The sequence below is a fragment of the Mus musculus genome, chromosome 11 (assembly GCF_000001635.26).
Source record: "Mus musculus strain C57BL/6J chromosome 11, GRCm38.p6 C57BL/6J".
In the NCBI taxonomy this organism is placed as follows: Eukaryota; Metazoa; Chordata; class Mammalia; order Rodentia; family Muridae; genus Mus; species Mus musculus.
Genome location: NC_000077.6, coordinates 115,474,665 through 115,493,703, shown reverse-complemented (window position 1 = coordinate 115,493,703; position 19,039 = coordinate 115,474,665). Strand labels below are relative to the sequence as shown.

The following is a 19,039-nucleotide window of genomic DNA, read 5'->3' as shown; positions in this document are numbered from 1 at the left end:
GCAAAAAAAGTAAGGGGTGTGTGTCCAGGAGATGTTGGGAGAAGCCTGAGTTAAATAGGGTAAAGATACAATATGTATGGGATACAATATGTATGTATGGGATTCTCAGAATATTTTAAAAGTTACTGAAAGGGCAGGAGAGAAAAAACAGCAGATGAACTTTAACTCAGTTTATGTGAAAATTGGTTTGGCTTAGTGAAAATTCAGTCCCTAAGTAAGAATTCACCGGGATATGTTGTTGTTGGTTTGTTTTACCAGTTTTGTTTGCTTTTTTGTGTTTTTAAAAAAAATGTTTATAAGGAAAAAAACAAAAAATAAATAAAAATAAAAAGAATAAAGGAAGAAAAGAAAAAAATTGTTTATTTTATTTTTTTAAAAGGTTCTATATTTTATTACTAGACAAACACCCTAATTTAAGACATGAGCAAGTCTCCAGGTTAAAAATGTTGAAATCTGTCTGGTAGGACTGATTGCTGACCACAACTCAGTATAAACCCTCAGTCTTGCCATTGTGTGAATCCTTACAGACCCAGCTTTGTTCTCCTCCAGTGTCTTCTAAGAGAAGAGTTGAACCTGACGTTGTTACCAGTTTTCATCCGGATCCACTGAGGAATGGGGCGATTTTGCTTTTGTTTCTTGGCCAGGAATCGCTTGATTCGGAAAGTCTTGTGAGAAGACATGGCAAGAAGCCGAATCAGGCGTAATGCGCAGGATGGCAGAGGAAAGGAGAACCGAATCAGGCGTAATGCGCAGGATGGCAGAGGAAAGGAGAAGAGCTTTTTTTATTTTTAATTTCATTTATATGAGTACACTGTAGCTGTCTTTAGACACACCCGAAGAAGGCATCAGATCCCATTACAGATGGTTGTGAGCCACCATGTGGTTGCTGGGATTTGAACTCAGAACCCGGGGAAGAGCAGTCTGTACTCTTAACCGATGCTGAGCCATCTCTGCAGCCCAAATTTGTTTAAGATAAGGTCTTCACTAAGTAGCTCTGGCTGTCTTGGAACTCAGAGGTCTGCCTCCTGGGTGTGAGGATTAAAAATGTGCGCCACTACACTCTGCTCCTTTGTTGTTTTAAACTGGCTTTTCTTCAAGTGAGATGTCGGGCTCCATGCTGACAAACTTCTGCCATGGGTTAGAAGTCATGTCTTATCGGGGTGTAGCAGTGCCCACCTTTAAACCCAGCACATGGAAGGCAGAAGCAGGCAAACCTCGGGGAGTTTGAAGCCAGTCTGGTTCACAGAGTTTCAGGACAGCCAGGGCTATGTGGAGAAACCCTGAGTCGGGGGTGGGGGGGGAGTCATTACTCAAATCTGCATTTATAGGTTGGAAAATTGATGTGATGTCGCCATTGACTCTGAAATCTACAAGAATAAGTTGTGTCTCTGTGTGTGAACGCTTAACATTTTCTAGAGGGACATACAAGTTTTCGATTCTACCGGAGACCTCGGGTCCACAGGAAAAAGTAGTGGACGCAGATTGAAAACAATGTTACTGTTTCAAACCAAGTCTGGCTTATGAGTCCGGTCTCTTGAGAGCCCAGCTCATGCCCAGCTCATGCCCACGGTTGTCTTTAAGGGGTCCTTCTCATCCCTTGAACTGGGAGACTCACGATCCTGTCAGCTTCCAGCCTGGACAAACATGGGAGAGGCAAAGGATGCATTCAGCATGCGAAGCAGGTTCCCCATTGCCAAGAAAGTATTTCGGATCTTAGAGGTTATGGGAGAGGGATTCTGATGCTGCACATGAGCGGCAGCCCCGTAAGGGACGCAATGCCATCCTGGGCACCTGGTTGGCCACTCTGTGCAAATGAACAAAGTCCGGCCCGCCCCTACCCCGGTCCCGGAAGCTTGTTTCCGGGTCTGGCATCTTCCGTGCTTGCCGCTGTGCTCTGCGGAGACACCGGGCGTGGCAATGGCGGTGAAGCGGCCCGTGCGCGTGCTGGTGGACATGGACGGCGTGCTAGCTGATTTCGAGTCCGGCCTCCTGCAGGGTTTTCGCCGCCGCTTTCCCGAGGAACCGCACGTGCCGCTGGAACAGCGCCGGGGCTTCCTCGCCAACGAGCAGTACGGAGCTCTGAGGCCGGACCTGGCGGTAGGAGACCCGATGGGGAACCTCTAGGCTGAGTTCTCTTCTAGGCAGCCAAGCTGTGCGAATCCACAGTTCACCCCCGAACCAGAAAGCTTGAAAGGGTACACACACACACACACACACACACACACACACACTAGAACCGAGGTCTCCTGCAGAATCTTTGTGTGTGTGTGTGTCCTCTTTGGGGCTCCCCCTACTGGAAAGCAGGAGCGGGACCAAGATCTCTCTCTTTCAGGAAAAAGTGGCCAGTGTGTATGAATCTCCAGGCTTTTTCCTAAACTTGGAGCCCATCCCTGGGGCCTTGGACGCTTTGCGAGAGATGAACGACATGAAAGAGTAAGGAGGGTGAGGAGGGGGCGGCGGGAAGACGGCCAGTGCCCCAGGCCTAACTGCACCCCTTCTCCGCAGCACCGAGGTCTTCATCTGCACCACCCCACTGCTGAAGTACGACCACTGTGTGGGCGAGAAGGTGCCGGCGCCTGCGCTGATTTAAAAAAATAAACCAGAAAATGGGGGCTGGGTGAAAGGGGTCCCGCGTGTTTGAGGGCTAGTCCCACTTAAGCCCCCATGCCTTACTTATCTTGCATTCTGAGCCTAGCAAGTTCCACTGACCTCTCCCCACCCCTCCCGCCTATACAGTACCGCTGGGTGGAGCAGAACCTGGGGCCAGAGTTTGTGGAGCGGATTATCTTGACTAGGGACAAGACGGTGGTCATGGGAGACCTGCTCATTGATGACAAAGACAACATTCAAGGTTGGGCCAGCCAGTTAACCTTGACAACCCCCAGGCATCTGGCCTGCTGGGATTAAGGAGGAGTAAAAATGACCCAATTACAGAGCGCACGCTGTCTTTACTGCCCAGGCCTAGAGGAGACCCCAAGCTGGGAGCACATCTTGTTCACCTGCTGCCACAATCAGCACCTGGCCCTGCCCCCCACCAGGAGACGGCTGCTTTCCTGGAGTGACAACTGGAGGGGGATCATTGAGAGCAAGCGAGCCAGCCTGTGAAGGACCCTGAGGTGGACAGGACCCTGCCTGGACAGGTGACTTTCTTTAATCAGGGAGCCACTTGAACAGACTGCTTTCCGGCTCCTCCCAGGAGGCCTACACGGGAAAGAAGGAGACTAGCACACAAATACAGTGGAGAAAATCAGGAGGTTTTTAATAAAAATAAAAACCAAACGCGAGGCTTTGGATCTTTGATGCTCCTTTTCCTTTTCAGCTCAGGATGGGAGCGGGAGCCTTCCTTCATCCAGTGGCTGTACGACAGCCCCTCTCCAGCCCTTGTAGATCTCCTTCCTCAGCTTTCGTTGTCCATCTGAGGGGGGACAATGCTGAGTGATCAGGGCCCCCATTTTCCCTAAACTCCACTTCCTGTCAGGACTGCTCTTCGCTTATCCCCTAATTCCATTTTTTCTTCTCAGTGGCAGAGGAGGGCGGGGTAACCAGTTACAGGAGCTCGTTAGACTCTATCGGACCTTTGTGGTCAGGAACTCACTAGGTGGACCAGACTCATCGCTATCCCGCTCCTGTCTCTCAAGGGATTAGATTAGAGGTTGGGCCGCCATGGTCCCCTGACATTAGTTTCTAGGTGTCTTTATGGAAGGTCTGCATCTGAGTCCTGAGGGGTTGACAGTACCTACTGGAGGCTTGTGGCTCCTGAGAGAATGGCAGGAAGCAGACTGGGATAGCCCATGAAAGGTTCATGTTCAGGGCTCCCACCCAAGTGTCAGAAGATCTGACCCATAGGCAAAGGGGGCCAGAGCAACTCTTTTGAAAAGACAGGGATGCCACACTTGGCAGCTGGCACATGAGTGGTCCACAGCCTGGTAAAACAGAAGTCACTGTCTTGCTGTCTAACCCAAGGATCCTATGTAGGGCCTCTCCAGAGAGACAAGGCATGCCCGGGTGCCCTCAGTTCTCCTTCATTCTGCTCTCACACCTGTAGGGCCTTGTTCTTCATGCCCAATGGCCATTTAGTTAACACTCATTAAGCTGTGACACCCAAGGGAAGACACTTCACCTCTGCATTCCTCTTAGGGCGCCTCGCAGAGAGCAGGGCTGTGTGGATAGTTGTTTCTGTTCTGCAGAGCTCTCCAAGTCAATGCTACCATGCCCAGATACTCAGCCTCAACACGGGAGGAGTCAACCCACGGCATTTCCCCAGACAATAAGGCTGATTGATCTCTAGCCATCAAAATTACTCTGGACACTCATGGTACTGGCCACTCTCCCAGGGGCACAGCTTCTTACACGAGGGCATTAGCTGGGCACTGGGGGCAGCAGAGGTGGTGGTCTGTCTGTAGTTTATTGATTGCCAGTCCATGAAAGCCATACCAGCTTTGGTTCTCCTCTAAGCATCTCAAGTCTGGCTTCGTCCCTCCTCCTGTTTTCCCTGGATGCAAACGCCTGTCATGCCAAGACTGCAGCTTGCATGCAGCTGAACAAGCACCACTTTGCGCAGGATGGGCTCAGGATGCTATTAGCCTTCTGCTTCCTATACCTGTGGCAGGATCTTTAAGTGTCCTTGGGTCAGGGCTGCTGTGGGGCCTCAGTCTTTGGCAGTGGGATCCCCAGGGCAGAATGGGCCTGCTGGCTGTGGGCCTCAGCCACCTGGCTCGGCGAGCAGAAGTCCTCTAGGAATATCTGGGCCAGGTTCCGGAGCCGTGTGCTGGCAGAGATGGAGAAGCGCAGCATGCACTGGACCACGGGCAGGGAGGTCAGCTCGGGATGGGAGCGGGAGCCTGGCGAGCTCAGGTACATGAGAGTGGTGACAGCAGACAGCACCGTCTCCTCGTCAGGACTGGACAGGCAGCCGATGATGAGCGGGAGGCCCCCCGCCTGCAGGACGTGCTCCTTGTTGGCCTTGTCCGCGCACAGGTTGCAGAGCCCCCCTGGAGAGAGGCAAAGGTGGATGAGCCGGGTGCCTGGGTTCTGGTTTTCCTCTGTCTCGCCTCCCAGCCTCTCTCTGGCTAGTGAGTCCTGAGGAAGCACTTGGGCCTGGGGAGAAGTCTGCCTGTGGACAGGGACTGCAAGGTCACCAAGACCCAGTCCTCTGCCAAGGCTTCAGGAGTCCACCCTGGGAGTCACCCTGACTTCTGTCCCCAGCATCAGCCCTCCCCCAAAAGGATAGTGAGAAAGAAAAAGAAACCAGAAACCTCACGACATGCTAAGTCTAAGTAAATTACAGCAAGCTCATTGGATAAAAAATACCATGTAGAGCTTAAAAATAATGTCTCCAGGCTAGATAAGTGGCTCAACAGCTAAGACAGTGTATGGCCCTGGCAGAGGACCTGAGTTTGATCCCCAGGACCCCCAGTGGATAGCATGAATTCCAGCTTCAGGGGGTATTAAACCCCTTCTGGCCTCTGTGGACATCTGTATTCACGTGCACTCGTACACACACACACACACACACACACTATTAAAATGAAAGGTAGTGTCTTCAGGAGAGTTTTGGGGGCTAGCTTTGAGAAAGACTTGCTCTGAAGCCTAGGTTTGCCTGGAATAGTGTCCCACCCTGGCCTCCTGAGTGCTGGGTTATATATAGGCTTGCCCTAAAACACCAATATAAAAGTCTGCTTTCACCGCTAGGCATGGCTACATCCCTGTCTCAAAGACAAAACAAGCGGGGTAGAGAGATGGCTCAGTGTCTAAGAATACTTCCTGCTCTCCTTGAGGACACAAGTTCTGTTCCCAGGACCCACACCAGGCAGCTCTGAACCACTGGTAACTCCAGCTCCAGGGAATCTAAAAACCTGGCCTCCGTAGGACCCCATGGTGAACACGCAGCATTCACACACAGATATATGGTGTACACACAGCACTCACACACAGATAGGCCTCATATATGAATAGAAACAAACAGACAAACCCCACAAGGACTGGAGAGACGGCTCGGCACATCCTGCTCTTCTGCCTGTAACTACAGCTTCATAGGATATGACGTCCCTCTTTGGCCTTCATCAGCACCTGTGTCCACATGAACCTACCCACCCCTCCTCCTACGCCACATACACACATACATTAAATAAAAATTTTAGAAATCCTAAAGATAAACAAAACAAAAATATAAATTTTAGAGTTTGGGAAATGGCTCAATTGTTAAAAGTACTCGGCTAAGTTTGATCCTAGCACCAATATAAATAAGCCAGACATAATTATGTGGGTCTGTAACATCTTCACTGTGGGGGTAGAGACAGGAATGTATATGTGTATGTGTGTGTGTGTGTGTGTGTGTGTGTGTGTGTGTGTGTGTGTGTGTGTGATTGGTGAGCTCCAAATTCAATGAGAGACCCTGTCTTCAAAACCCACAGCCGGGCCGTGGTGGCGCACGCCTTTAATTCCAGCACTTGGGAGGCAGAGGCAGGCGGATTTCTGAGTTCGAGGCCAGCCTGGTCTACAAAGTGAGTTCCAGGACAGCCAGGACAGCCAGGGTTACAGAGAGAAACCCTGTCTCAAAAAAACAAAAACAAAACAAAACAAAACGAAAAAACCCAACCAACCCCCAGTGCAGAGCCACAGAAGATCACCCTCAGCATTCGCCCCTGGCCTCCGTACTCAAGAACACACACATAGAAAGAATTAACTTTTGTGTGTGTGGGTGTATGTGGCAGTGTCTCACAGTGTAGCTCTAGCTGGTCTGGAACTTGCTATGTAGACCAGGTTGGCCTTGAGCTCAGAGAGATTCATCTGCCTCTGCCTCCCAAATGCCTGCGCCACCATGCTTCCCTATAACCAGATTTAGTGGAGGCGGAAGGAGAGAAAATACTGGGAGAAAGGACCGAAACTGGAGGAGGGCATTTCCAGAGTAGACATGTAGTGCAATCGAAGTCCAAGGGACCTAGGTGAGAAACCCTAGCAAAGTCTCCCAGACACAGAGACTGGACTTCTGTAACCAGGCAAGGCCTCAAGGATAGGGACTGGGCCACCAACCCAGCCAACACATCTTCAACCTTCAGTGTGTCCTGCCTGCAGTGTGTCCTGCCTGCAGTGTGTCCTGCCTGCAGTGTGTCCTGCCTGCAGTGGGTCCTGCCTGCAGTGTGTCCTGCCTGCAGTGTGTCCTGCCTGCAGTGTGTCCTGCCTGCAGTGTGTCCTGCCTGCAGTGTGTCCTGCCTGCAGTGTGTCCTGCCTGCAGTGTGTCCTGCCTGCAGTGTGTCCTGCCTGCAGTGTGTCCTGCCTGCAGTGTGTTCTGGGACAGGAGCCTAGCAGCATCACCATCAAAGAGAGCAAGGAGACTTCATGCAGAGTCTCCCAGGCAAGCGTCAGGTGGAGCCCAGAGGCACACAGAGATCAGGGAGCCTGCAGCCTCTGACCTAGGTCCTCTGCAGATGCTTGGCTGAGCTCCTGGTGCTCCTGTGGGAGTCCTGGGGGGAAGCAGGGCTTGCCCCGACTCTTGCCTACCGTGGGACCCTTTTTTGTCCTAGGGCTGCCTTGCCCAGCCTTGCCATGATGGCGTGTGCCTGCTCTTACTGCAGCTTGATATGCCGTGTTTGGTTGATGTCCCTAGGAGGCCTGCTCTTTTTGGATCTGGGAGAGAGAGAAGGTGGGAGGGAGAGACTCAGGAGAGGGGAGGAGGAGAAGGGAGAGGGGAGGGAGGGAAAACTGCCATAGGGATGAGAATATATAAAAGAATTTTTTTTTTTTAAAGATTTATTTATTTATTATATGTAAGTACACTGTAGCTTTCTTCAGACACTCCAGAAGAGGGCGTCAGATCTTGTTACAGATGGTTGTGAGCCACCATGTGGTTGCTGGGATTTGAACTTCAGACCTTCGGAAGAGCAGTCGGGTGCTCTTACCCACTGAGCCATCTCACCAGCCCCATAAAAGAATTTTTTAAGATTTAAAATATATTTTTAAAAGCTAGCTTTAGGACAGAGCTTGCATGATCTCACTTAAATAAGGACCGAAGCCATGTGAAAGCAATCCACAGGGACAAAGCTAAGAGCTGTGCCCACCTGGGGTATGTGGGAGAAACAAGACACAGCTTGACTAAGGAGCTGCTGGTGCACATGGGAGCACACCTTAATGGACTCAAGGATTAATTAAACTGCCACTTGTGTCCATTCATCAGACGCCCAGATAGTTACAAACCAGAAAGGGTGGACCGGGCGTGGCTGCGGTGGACGCTTGCGAGGGCTCCTGGGCTCCATCCTAGTACCACCAAAAAGAAAGAGAGGAGAGCAAGCCCTGACTAGCTGAAGAATTTGCTTTGGGCGGACAGAGATGGGGGCGGGGTGGAAGAGCTAGAGGCAAGAGGCAAAGGCTGGGCTCTGTTGGACACCAGTAACCATAGAAACCCCTGAAAGATGGAACCTGAGATGAGAGAGCTGGACTTGGAGAAACAGGCGACAAGTAGGAGCTGGTGCTGGGAAGGGCTCAAAGGGATTTCCTGGGGGTTAAAACGGTGGGCAGGCGGTGGGAGCGCATGGCTTTCATCCCAGCACTTGGGAGACAGCTAGATGCAGGCAGATCCCTGAGTTCAAGGCCAGCCTGGCCTACACAGAGAGACAAGAAAGTGAAAACAAAAATAAGGTGTCAGTGAGATTGCAGGTAAGGGTACCTGAGCATGCCTGGTAACCAAAGTCCAACTCAGGGACCCACGTTAGGGTGGGAGGAGAACACTGACTCCGCACAGTTGTCCTGTGACCCCCACATACATGCAATGGCATGTATACACGCCCCTCCCACATTACATGCACAATCATAATGCAATACATTTTTATAAAAAAATAAACAAAAAAGCCTCACTGGGCACTAATCTGTTCTTAGGTTTTACTTCAGCACCCTGAAAATGCTTGTTGCCGGCTGTGAGTAAGAGGAAAATACACACGAAACGTACTTCTATTGATGTATATATGCATGTATGCACATGATAAGGCCTTCCTGTGTAGCCCTGGAGGGCCTGGAATTCCTCCATGTAGACTAGGCTGGCCTTGAACTTCTGGAGATCCACTAGCCTCTGCCTCCCAATGCTGGGATTACATCATGGACCACCATGCTGGGATCACTTTCTTGAATTCTGGAAATCCTGTACCATACTGGTCAGCTGTGTCAATTAAAACACACATAACTGTTAGGCCTAAAATAAACCTGCTTTATCTCAAACTAGAAGAGACACTCTGCCTAGGGCTCCCAAGTAGCTGGGACTGTGTACACCCGACATTATACTTTACTGGAAAAGAAAATGACAGGGGCGGAGAGGTGCTTCAGAGGTTAAGCCTGACTGATCTTTAAGGGTCCAGGTTCAATTCAGCACCAACATGGCAGCTCACAACTGTCTATAGTACCAGTTCCAGGGGATCCAACACCCTCACACAGACACACACGCAGGCCAAACACCAAGCACACACACACACACACACACACACACACGAATGAATGAATGAATGAATGAATGAATGAATGAATGAGGAAAAACAACTCTCTTAAATGTCAAAGATATTATTAATTACAAGAGAAATACTTTAGGAGGCAAAGGCAGGCAGATCCCTGAGTTCAAGGCCAGCCTGGTTTACTGAGTGAGTTCCAGGACAGCCAGGGCTATACAGAGATACCCTGTCTCGAAAAAACAAACAAACAAACAAACAAACAAAAAAAGAGAAATACACTGTTGGTTTCCAAAGAGGCTGTAGAGAATTTAGCCATTGAGCACTGCTGCCCCCTGGTGGCAGTGACGTGTATCGCAAGATCTACGAAGCCAATTTAACCAGACTTCTCAGAGGAATGAATCCTGCTTTAGCAACAAATCTGTCAAAGTGCCCTGTGGCACCCTGAGGATCAGTTTTCAGAGAAGCAAAATCCTCCTGTGGTCTTTGCATCTGCATGTTGGCCTGGGATGGACAGGAGTACACGATGTTTTTAACCAGAGCTTCCGCTCCGTTCTTTTATTCACTCTTGAGTGTTACCCTGGCTTTAGAGCTGGTGTCTCAATCCATCCACTTCTCAGCCGAAGTCGCAATCACCAGCAGCTTTCTCGTGACTAAGACCACTGCCCAGTGGCTGCTAGTTCCTCTGTGAGCTTTGGGCACCACCAGGTGCAGCAGGCAAACTCCTAACTGCAGAGATGGGCGCAGCCAGGCTTCTCAGGGAGATCAGCACCGTAAGTGCTCCCACCAGGCGCTCCAAGGCGGACAGTGCTTTCAGCAGCAGAACAGGTGCTTGGCAGTGCTCCCCTCTTAGTGCCAGAGGCAGTCCAAGGTCGGAAATGACAACGGCCATTGAATCTGCATCCAGCTCCCACTGGGACTCTCCTCTTAAGTCACATATGACAAATACAAGAGCATCGAGATCGACACAGAGCCCCAGAGACAAAAGGCTGAGAGCTGGAGCCGCACTTGCACTTGAAACCTGAGATTTAGACTGTGTGAAGACGGCAGGAAAGGGAAAACAAAACAAAACAAAACAAAACAAAACAAAACAAAACAAAACAAAACAAAAAACAGTGGTGAAACAGACAGATCCTGGGGGCAACTGCCCAGAGCAGACCCAGTCTCCCATAGCGCCTCCAAGCTGGCAGAGGAGCATCTGAGGTGCCCTGTGCTGGCAACACTGCCTTCTGGGGCTGTCTGGAACCTGGAGGAACATCTCTGTGACTGGGCAGTTTTCTCCAGAGTCAACAGCCTACTGTAGAGAAGCTCTATGGCTCGCTCCCCAGCAGAAGCATGGCCACTGTCACCACTCAGAGGGCAACAACAGTGCGGCAGACTTGGCTTTTAAGACAGTGTAGCCTTGGCTGTCCTGGAACTCAGTCTGTAGACCAGGCTGGCCTTGAACTCACAAAAATCCAAATTTCTGTTTCCCAAGTGCTATGATTAAAGGTATGTACCACACAACCACCTGGTTTGTTTATTTGATGTATACGAGTACACTGTATCTCTCTTCAGGCACACTAGAAGAGGGCTTTGGATTCCATTAGATGGTTGTGAGCCACCACATGGTTGCTGGGAATTAAACTCAAGACCTCTGGAAGAACAGACAGTGCTCTTAACTGGTGAGCCATCTCTCCAACACCCTACTTTTTATTCTTTTAAACCACAGTACTCATTATGTAGATCCTAGCTAGCCTGGAACCTACAGAGATCCTCTGGCTCTGCACCCTGAGTGCTGGGACCACAGGGGTGCACTTGCAGAGGGTTCTAAGAAGGGGTCCTGTAAACTGAGGCTTGCCTCAGACTCATTATATAACTGAGGCTGACCATGAACTCCCGATCCTACTTCCTCCTACTCTGGGGCCGGTTTTAGATGCTTTAGATTATCTAGAATAGCATGCCTCTAGAAGAGCAGGGATCCAGAGCCAGTAAGATCTAGACAACTGGGCTCCCTTAGCCCAGGTACAGAGGGCCCCATAGGGATGTTCTGAAGACCCCTAGATTCCACCCAGAGCCCACCAATCTCCTTTCATCTGAGGCTCCATCCCTCAGCCTACAGCTGCACCAGCCTCTTCTGGGTCCTGCCGCCTACAGTGAATTCCCTCAGCATTGCACTTAACAGAGCATCTGCTTGTGGAGGCTGAGGCCAGATGGAATTTTTTTTTCTGTCGTTGGTTTTTTAAGACAGGGTTTCTCCATGTAGTCCCAGCTGGCCTTGAACTCATGGAGATCTACCTATCTTTATCTCCCAAGTGCCAGGATTAAAGACTTGGGCTCCCAGCCATAGCTGGGATTTCCATGTGTCTCAGAGCGCCTGCACTGAGAAAAGATGGGAGGCTCTGTATCCTAGTCCTGTATTCCACAAACATCAAGAAGAGTGCGGTGTCTCTGAAAACTCTAAATCACACTGTGATGTATTCAGAGATAAAAAGTGTCACTGAGCTGTTAAGCTATTCAACTGAGTCTCTGGGTTACAGGAAATGGAGGAGACAGAAGGAGGAGCTAAGTCACTGCTGCGTACACAGTAGCTCCCCACCACACGTGAGGCTGTAACACAGGTGGAGGGCTGGATGTGCTATGCACAGCCTACACATACACCTACCATTGTCACTTTATATCTCTGTGAACCAGGGCTCTCAGCACTGACCTTGTCACAGCAAAGCCATCAGAACTCTGAAAACCACTGAGGATGGTCTATGTCCCATAGTCTCAGCATTCAGCCAGGTTTGCGTGTATGAAAAATGAACCATCCATCTTCTTAGTGTGCAAACACTGTCCTTAATAAATAGTAAAATCATACCTGTACCAGATCCCTGCCCCCTTGGACAGGGAGGGTCTCATGTAACTCAGGCTGGCCTCAAAGTTGTCCTGGTTTTTTTTTTTTTTTTTTTTTTCGAGACAGGGTTTCTCTGTGTAGCCCTGGCTGTCCTGGAACTCACTCTGTAGACCAGGCTGGCCTAGAACTCAGAAATCTGCCTGCCTCTGCCTCCCGAGTGCTGGGATTAAAGGCATGCGCCACCATGCCCGGCCAAAGTTAATTAGCTGAAAATCATCCAAGATTCTTGGTTCTCTTGCCTCCACCTCCCAAGTGTATTTTATATAGCGCTCTCTCTCTCTCTCTCTCTCTCTCTCTCTCTCTCTCTCTCTCTCTCTCTCTCTGTGTGTGTGTGTGTGTGTGTGTGTGTGTACAAGCAGTGGTGGCATAGGCCTTTAATCCCAGTACCCAGGACAGAGGCAAGTAGATCTGTAAGTTTGAGTCCGGCTTGGTCTACATTGAGAATCCCAGGACAGCCAGGGCTACACAGAGAAACCCTGTCTTGTACACTGCCCCACAATTTTTATTCTCATGCAAAAAGGGCTCCTGAGTGGGAAAAGTCTGAGAAGCCCTGAGCTAAATGATATCTTTGAGAGGAAGGAGACATACAGGGAAGAGGGACATCCTACAGATGTGGGGTAGACCATGCAACCATCAGTGATACGGACGGACGCGTCACCTGTGTAGATACTGTAATCATTGCCCTCCAAACAGCACAGCCCGAGGTCATGTTCTTTTACTTTTTTTTTTTTTGGTTTTACGAGACAGGGTTTCTCTGTGTAGCCCTGGCTGTCCTGGAACTCACTCTGTAGACCAGGCTATCCTCGAACTCAGAAATCCGCCTGCCTCTGCCTTCCAAGTGATGGGATTAAAGGTGTGCACCACCACTGCCTGGCACGAGGTCATGTCCTTTATGCCTCCTGAGTGCCGGGACTGAAGAAGACACATGGCAACACCCAGGGCCCAGAGCTGTCACTTTCATCAGTACGGCTGTGACTGTTTGTAAGAGACATGCCCACCGTGCTCGCTGACGAGTGATGCTCCCTCAGGAGGGGACAGAGAGACCGTTAGACCTCTCTGAATTCCTAAGGATTCCTCTTGCGTCTCACTTGTACGCGACTGTGTGCTAACTGCTTGTGGCCGTGGAGGTGCTAGGGTCTGTAGTGGTGGAAAGTTACTGAGAGGGCAGGGGTTCCATTTCTGCAGCTAGAGGGAACTCATCCTTTGTGCTGGGCAAGGCTTTTAGTAGGATAGCTGCTATCTATCGGCTCACCCACGTTCTGTAAGCAGGCCCAATAAAACCAGTGGTTACGTGAGATACACTTTGGTGGGATCTAAGTTTGGTGGTTGCTGGTGCCCTACAGGGGAGGCAGGTGTCTGCTTACATCTCCCCTGCCACAGACTCTCCAAACCTAAGGATTCCAGGAGGCTTAAGGTGCTGGAGAGAAGGCTCACTGGGGAAGGGCCCTTGCTGCCAAGCCGCGCAAGCTGAGCTTCACTCCCTGACCCCCACGGTGGAAGAGGAGAACTCAGCCCTGCGTGTTGTCCCTGGACCGCCATGTTCCTATCACAGCACACACATAAACACAGACACACACTAAATAAATGTAAAAAAAATTTTAAAAGAGATTTAAGATAATTTATGTAATATCCTCTGTCCCAAGAGTATACTACGGAAGGAGAGGGGGGCAGCTTGATAATGGAGACTTCTGATACAGTTGCTCACCAGGTCATGAAGGTGAATCGAGAGGTACGTCACACTGGCACTAAATGATCCTAACAGGAGTTCCAGGCTAGCCAGAGCCTGTGTCAGACACAACAACAAAAACACCCAAATAAGGCCTGATGGTAAAGCCACGTATGTCATATGGGGTCTTGGGCCAGAAAAAAGTGTATCAGGGAAAAACCAAAGGTCATATGAATACTATGAATAAAGACCTGCTAGTGGTGATGTATCAATGCCAGCTCATTAACTATAGCAGATAAACCAGTGCGAGGAGTTAAGAACAGGAAAAAGAGGGTGTGAATGTGTGGCAACTCTTTATCTTTGGATTTTTTTCGTTTTCTTTCTTCTTTGCTGAGAAAGAGTCTTGAGTGGCTCAGAACTGGACTTGCTATGTGGCTGAAGGTGGCTCTTGAGCTCTCTGTCTGCCTGTCCCTACCTCCTGCATGCTGGGATTACAGGCACAGACCACCACACACTCTATTGAGTTACACTCCCAGTCTCTTCAAGTTTTCTCAACTTGCTATAAAATAAAACGTTTATTTGGAACATAAAGAGGTCTCTGTAAGGAACAAAGTCAGATGAAATATGCAGGTCCTGCACTGGATCCTAGTTACAAACCAACCATCAAAAAATGTCCCTTTGGGTCTGCAGGTTGCCTCAATGAGTAAAGGACCTGCCACCAAGCTTCACGACCTGACCGCCATCCTCAGGAGCCACATGGCAGAGGAACTTACTCTACAAAGTATCCTCTGAAAGCCAGGGATGGTGGAACAACCTTTAATCCCAGCACCCATGAGGCAGACAAGTTTCAGACCAGCCAGGGCTACACAGTGAGACCTCAAATGCCCTGTCCTTCCTCATTAATAAAAAAGAATGTTCTTTAGGGCATTGTTAGGAAATTTTGCATAGCTAAATATTAAACAATATTGGAATTATCTCCTTGCAATGCTGAGGACGGACGCACAGAGCCTTAGGCACGTGGTACATGCACCATGATACAGGTCCTCCATCACTGAGCCCTGAGTTACTCTTACGGACAGTTTCCTTCTCAGTGCACCTAGGGTTCCTTTTGTACTACATGAGGAAAGTTTATTTTTAAAAGAACCTTTTAATGTGCTGAAAGAACTTGTTTGTTCTTAAATGCTCAACTTCTTCCCACGACCTAGATCCAAAGCTCCCGTGCCAATCCCTCTAATTTCTAGTTTCTGTTCCATCCGCCTCTTCACTTAAAATATCCCTAACACATCGGCCTCCCTCTAACACATCAGCCTCCCTCTAACACATCAGCTTCCCTCTAACACATCAGCTTCCCCTCTAACACATCAGCTTCCCTCTAACACATCAGCTTCCCCTCTAACACATCGGCCTCCCTCTAACACATCAGCTTCCCTCTAACACATCAGCTTCCCCTCTAACACATCAGCTTCCCTCTAACACATCAGCTTCCCCTCTAACACATCGGCCTCCCTCTAACACATCGGCCTCCCTCTAACACTTCAGCTTCCCCTCTAACACATCAGCCTCCCTCTAACACATCAGCCTCCCTCTAACACATCAGCTTCCCCTCTAACACATCAGCCTCCCCTCTAACACATCGGCCTCCCTCTAACACATCGGCCTCCCTCTAACACATCGGCCTCCCTCTAACACATCAGCTTCCCCTCTAACACATCAGCTTCCCCTCTAACACATCGGCCTCCCTCTAACACATCAGCCTCCCTCTAACACATCAGCTTCCCTCTAACACATCAGCTTCCCCTCTAACACATCGGCCTCCCTCTAACACATCAGCTTCCCCTCTAACACATCAGCTTCCCTCTAACACATCGGCCTCCCTCTAACACATCGGCCTCCCTCTAACACATCAGCTTCCCCTCTAACACATCAGCTTCCCTCTAACACATCGGCTTCCCTCTAACACATCGGCCTCCCTCTAACACATCGGCCTCCCTCTAACACATCAGCTTCCCCTCTAACACATCAGCTTCCCTCTAACACATCGGCCTCCCTCTAACACATCAGCTTCCCTCTAACACATCAGCTTCCCTCTAACAGCTTCCTGCTTAGCTGCTTTGTCTACATCGCATATCCAAGATGGCTGAAATGGAAGTAGCGTAAGTAGCGTGACACACCTCCTATGGCTCCATCTGAGTTCCTGTTTATCTCTACTTTGCTTGTTTTATTCGCCACCTAGCTCCCCTTCCAGAATACAATCCCCAACCTGTTCACCATCTCCTCAGAACCTGGGCCAGTACCTTCCTTATAGGGTGCCCAATAATGACTATCTATCATGGGGCAGAGGAGATGGCTTAGTAGGTAAAAGAGCTTGCCACACAATTCTGATGACCTGAATTCGGTTCCAGGGACCTACATAAGAAAACCAGATGCAGTGTCGAGCATCTGGAACCCCAGCACTCTCTCCCCATTAGCTGGAGGCTCACGGCCCAGCTATGGAGTGCACTGCCCTACTCTGAAGGCACAGAGATCTTCCCTTAGCAACTGGAAGAGGAGAACACAACAACAACGACTACCTTAGTTTTTAGAGACGACATCTTACCACATAGCCCTAGATGGTCCAGAACTCAGTACTCACGCTAGGCTGGCCTGGAACTCGGAAAGATCTACCTACCTCTGTCTTCCCAGTACTGGGGATGAAAGGCATGTACCACTGTACTCGGGGAGAACTGACTCTTGACAAATTTCATGCATACAGCCTGGTGCACATGCATACTCACACTCATCCACACACACATGCAAACACACACCTACACAGCAAATGTAAAAGAGTCTACCTTGAATAATTCAAACGGCCTTACAATAACCCAACTATAGGAGTTCTAAGCTACCTTTGCACCTCTTGACAGTAAACAATACAAGGGCAAGCTCCAGCCGGGCAGTGGTGGCGCACACCTTTAATCCCAGCATTTGGGAGGCAGAGAGGCAGGCAGATTTCTGAGTTCAAGGCCAGCCTGGTCTACAGAGTGAGTTCCAGAATAGCCAGGGCTACACAGAGAAATCCTGTCTCAAAAAAATCAAAATCAAGCAAACAAACAAACAAAAAACTAAACTTCTTTCAAAGAGGTTTCACCCCATTTCCTCACTTATTATCTCTTTTCTAAGAGGAAGAAAGACACGACTTGTTTGGAATGAGCTGTGACCCCGATAATGTGTGGAGGAGGAGAAGGTAGGTGGTCCACACACGGCAGCTCTGCCCTAGATGAGATCCCATCCCAAACACTAGTTTGTTTAGTGACAGTGTCTTACTCTGAATCCCAGGCTGGCCCCCAAGTCGCAACCATCCTCCTGCTTCAGCCTCCCGTAATGCTAGTTTTATAGGCGAGTGGCATGCCTGACTCTCAAGTCGCTCTAGTCTATAACTTGGGGGGAGGCGCGCGGGCACGGGGGTTGGGGGCAGCCTAACTCTTACCAATAGCAAACTTGATTAGGGTTTCATTCTCTTCCGACAGAGAATCAAGGAATAAGTCCAGGACTTGTAGTTGCCGTAGGTACTGGTAGTTGCCCGGGTCATAAGCGAAGTTGGCGAGGTTGGCGAGGACTTGCTCCTTGGCATCTGCAATGGGAAGCAGCCCTGGGGTCGGACCTGTGCGGCGGCGGCTGCCGTCAGAACCCTCCTGGGTCCCTCGTGCCCACGCTACACCTCTTACCTTGGCTCTCGGTTTCCTGGAACTCTGTGACCAGCGCCTGCAAGTAGCCTAGCCGCCCGACGTGGGGGTCTATCTTGGGTTTCTGTGCCATGGCTGGGGCGGCGGAGTTGGGAGCTCCGGTAGAGGCCACAAGGCCTGGATCCTGACCTGTCCCGGCGGCGACAGAGCGGCAGCAAACCCAGTCTTGTCCTGAGATCCGCGTCTGCAGCTGGGGATGAGCTGTGGGGGTGGCCAGGGGTCTCAGGATCCTGTCTGAGCCGGATCTGAAAACCAAAATTCAACCCGGGCGAGACGCTGTGGCTTTTCGGAACTGAAGGCAGGCACGCCCCCTTACCACACTCCCTGCACCGCTTCCTGGTTCAGGGCGGAAGTCTCTCTAGCCCCGCCCCAGGAAACGGAGTGAGCGGGACCAGGACGGGATTGGGCGTGGTTACTGGGCGCCTCCTGGGCTTCCCTCCGGATTTCTAGAGCTGGAGGCTTTAACCCTCCACTGCGCAGCCGCCGCAGCGGGGATGCGTCGAAGGAGAGAGGAAGGGAGAGGGGAGGGAAAGAGGAGAAAAGGAGAGAGAGAATGGTGGATGGATTGACAGCCGGGCAGACGGATCTTCAGGCCATCTAGACATGATAGTAGTTTAATCCCAGAACACGGAGTTTAAGGACGGTTTAGTCTACAAGGCAATCCAGAGCTACATGGCAAGACCCTGGTAACAAAACAGAACATCCATCAAACCCCAAACACAATCTTAGGGTCACAAGGAGCGTCAGGGAGGGGCCCAGCTTTGCCGTGCTGTGGTGGAGGTGGAGGATGGAGGCAGTAAGGGTTTTTAGGGCAAGGGTCAGGGGTCATGTACTATGTTTGGTACCAGGGACCTGAATCACAGCAGAATGGTTTGTGTACTTCACCTTTCCCTGGCCCCCACCTCTGGGGTTTAAGTTCCAGTGATCAATCCATGCCCAACATCAACCAAGAGCAAGAGTTTTAGTCTTAGTTTGGATGCTTGAGAACCAAGGTTGCTCCGTGAGAACTCTGTGCCCTTTAGGTTTTATAAGAAGCAGGCTAGGCAGACTTCTTACATCTCAGCTCAAGATGGCCAAGCGTCTGACTAGTCAGAACATCAAAGACCTGGGGACCTGGAGCCTTTGAGATTCCAGAACAAATACTTTGCAGACTCCCCTCAAAATTTTCCAGGGATGGTCCAAAGCAGATCCTGGCTACAAAAGAGTAGACTTTGCTTCCATCTTGTCTCCAAGCCCCAGGCTCCAAAGAACTGGGATTACAGCACACCTGGGCATGGGTGGGGCTGGAGATGGAAGTGAAGGTTTGATGTACGTGACTAAACTACATTTGCACCCTCATTTCTTC

The 19,039-nt window shown here is 50.2% G+C and overlaps 2 protein-coding genes and 1 pseudogene across 9 annotated transcripts; 1 reads left to right on the top strand and 2 right to left on the bottom strand.

Annotated features, from left to right (window-relative positions):
• Positions 1-342: 342 nt before the first annotated feature.
• Gm11694 (predicted gene 11694) lies at positions 343-2,175 on the bottom strand (annotated as a pseudogene). Its single transcript, NR_136931.1, has one exon. The product of NR_136931.1 is annotated as a predicted gene 11694 (transcript).
• On the top strand, positions 1,634-3,284 carry Nt5c (5',3'-nucleotidase, cytosolic). Of its 3 annotated transcripts, none has more exons than XR_003949472.1 (5): positions 1,634-2,097; positions 2,333-2,433; positions 2,506-2,541; positions 2,737-2,851; positions 2,960-3,284. XR_003949472.1 is itself a non-coding variant. In XM_011249123.3 (5 exons), exons 1-5 carry the CDS (start codon positions 1,918-1,920, stop codon positions 3,060-3,062), a joined length of 585 nt encoding a protein of 194 aa, XP_011247425.1. In that variant the 5' UTR covers positions 1,830-1,917; the 3' UTR covers positions 3,063-3,284. The 3 variants fall into 3 exon arrangements, 2 of the variants coding, with proteins under 2 accessions (XP_011247425.1, NP_056622.1); XM_011249123.3 differs by having other exon boundaries at positions 1,830-2,097; positions 2,506-2,566; positions 2,935-3,284; NM_015807.1 differs by having other exon boundaries at positions 1,890-2,097; positions 2,506-2,566; positions 2,960-3,279.
• Armc7 (armadillo repeat containing 7) lies at positions 3,236-18,069 on the bottom strand. 5 transcript variants are annotated; one of them, NM_177778.5, is made up of 3 exons: positions 17,677-18,037; positions 17,439-17,582; positions 3,238-4,991 (listed from the first exon to the last, which is right to left on the bottom strand). In NM_177778.5, the coding sequence occupies exons 1-3, from the start codon at positions 17,765-17,767 to the stop codon at positions 4,630-4,632; spliced, it is 597 nt and encodes a 198-aa protein (NP_808446.1). In that variant the 5' UTR covers positions 17,768-18,037; the 3' UTR covers positions 3,238-4,629. The 5 variants fall into 5 exon arrangements, with proteins under 5 accessions (XP_006533544.1, NP_808446.1, XP_017170069.1 ...); XM_017314580.2 differs by having other exon boundaries at positions 4,851-4,991; positions 17,503-17,582; positions 17,677-18,069; XM_006533482.3 differs by lacking the exon at positions 3,238-4,991 and adding an exon at positions 7,732-8,597 and having other exon boundaries at positions 17,677-18,065.
• Positions 18,070-19,039: the final 970 nt, after the last annotated feature.

Bases quoted from the DNA above. Each gene is read 5' to 3' on its own strand.
- Nt5c (NM_015807.1), top strand. From the start codon at position 1,918: ATGGCGGTGAAGCGGCCCGTGCGCGTGCTGGTGGACATGGACGGCGTG. The intron at 2,567-2,736 runs GTGCCGGCGCCT...CCGCCTATACAG, and splicing joins ACCACTGTGTGGGCGAGAAG to TACCGCTGGGTGGAGCAGAA. The intron at 2,852-2,959 runs GTTGGGCCAGCC...TTTACTGCCCAG, and splicing joins TGACAAAGACAACATTCAAG to GCCTAGAGGAGACCCCAAGC.
- Armc7 (NM_177778.5), bottom strand. From the start codon at position 17,767: ATGGCACAGAAACCCAAGATAGACCCCCACGTCGGGCGGCTAGGCTAC. The intron at 17,583-17,676 runs GTAAGAGGTGTA...TTCCCATTGCAG, and splicing joins CCAGGAAACCGAGAGCCAAG to ATGCCAAGGAGCAAGTCCTC. The intron at 4,992-17,438 runs GTAAGAGTTAGG...GCCTCTCTCCAG, and splicing joins CCTAATCAAGTTTGCTATTG to GGGGGCTCTGCAACCTGTGC.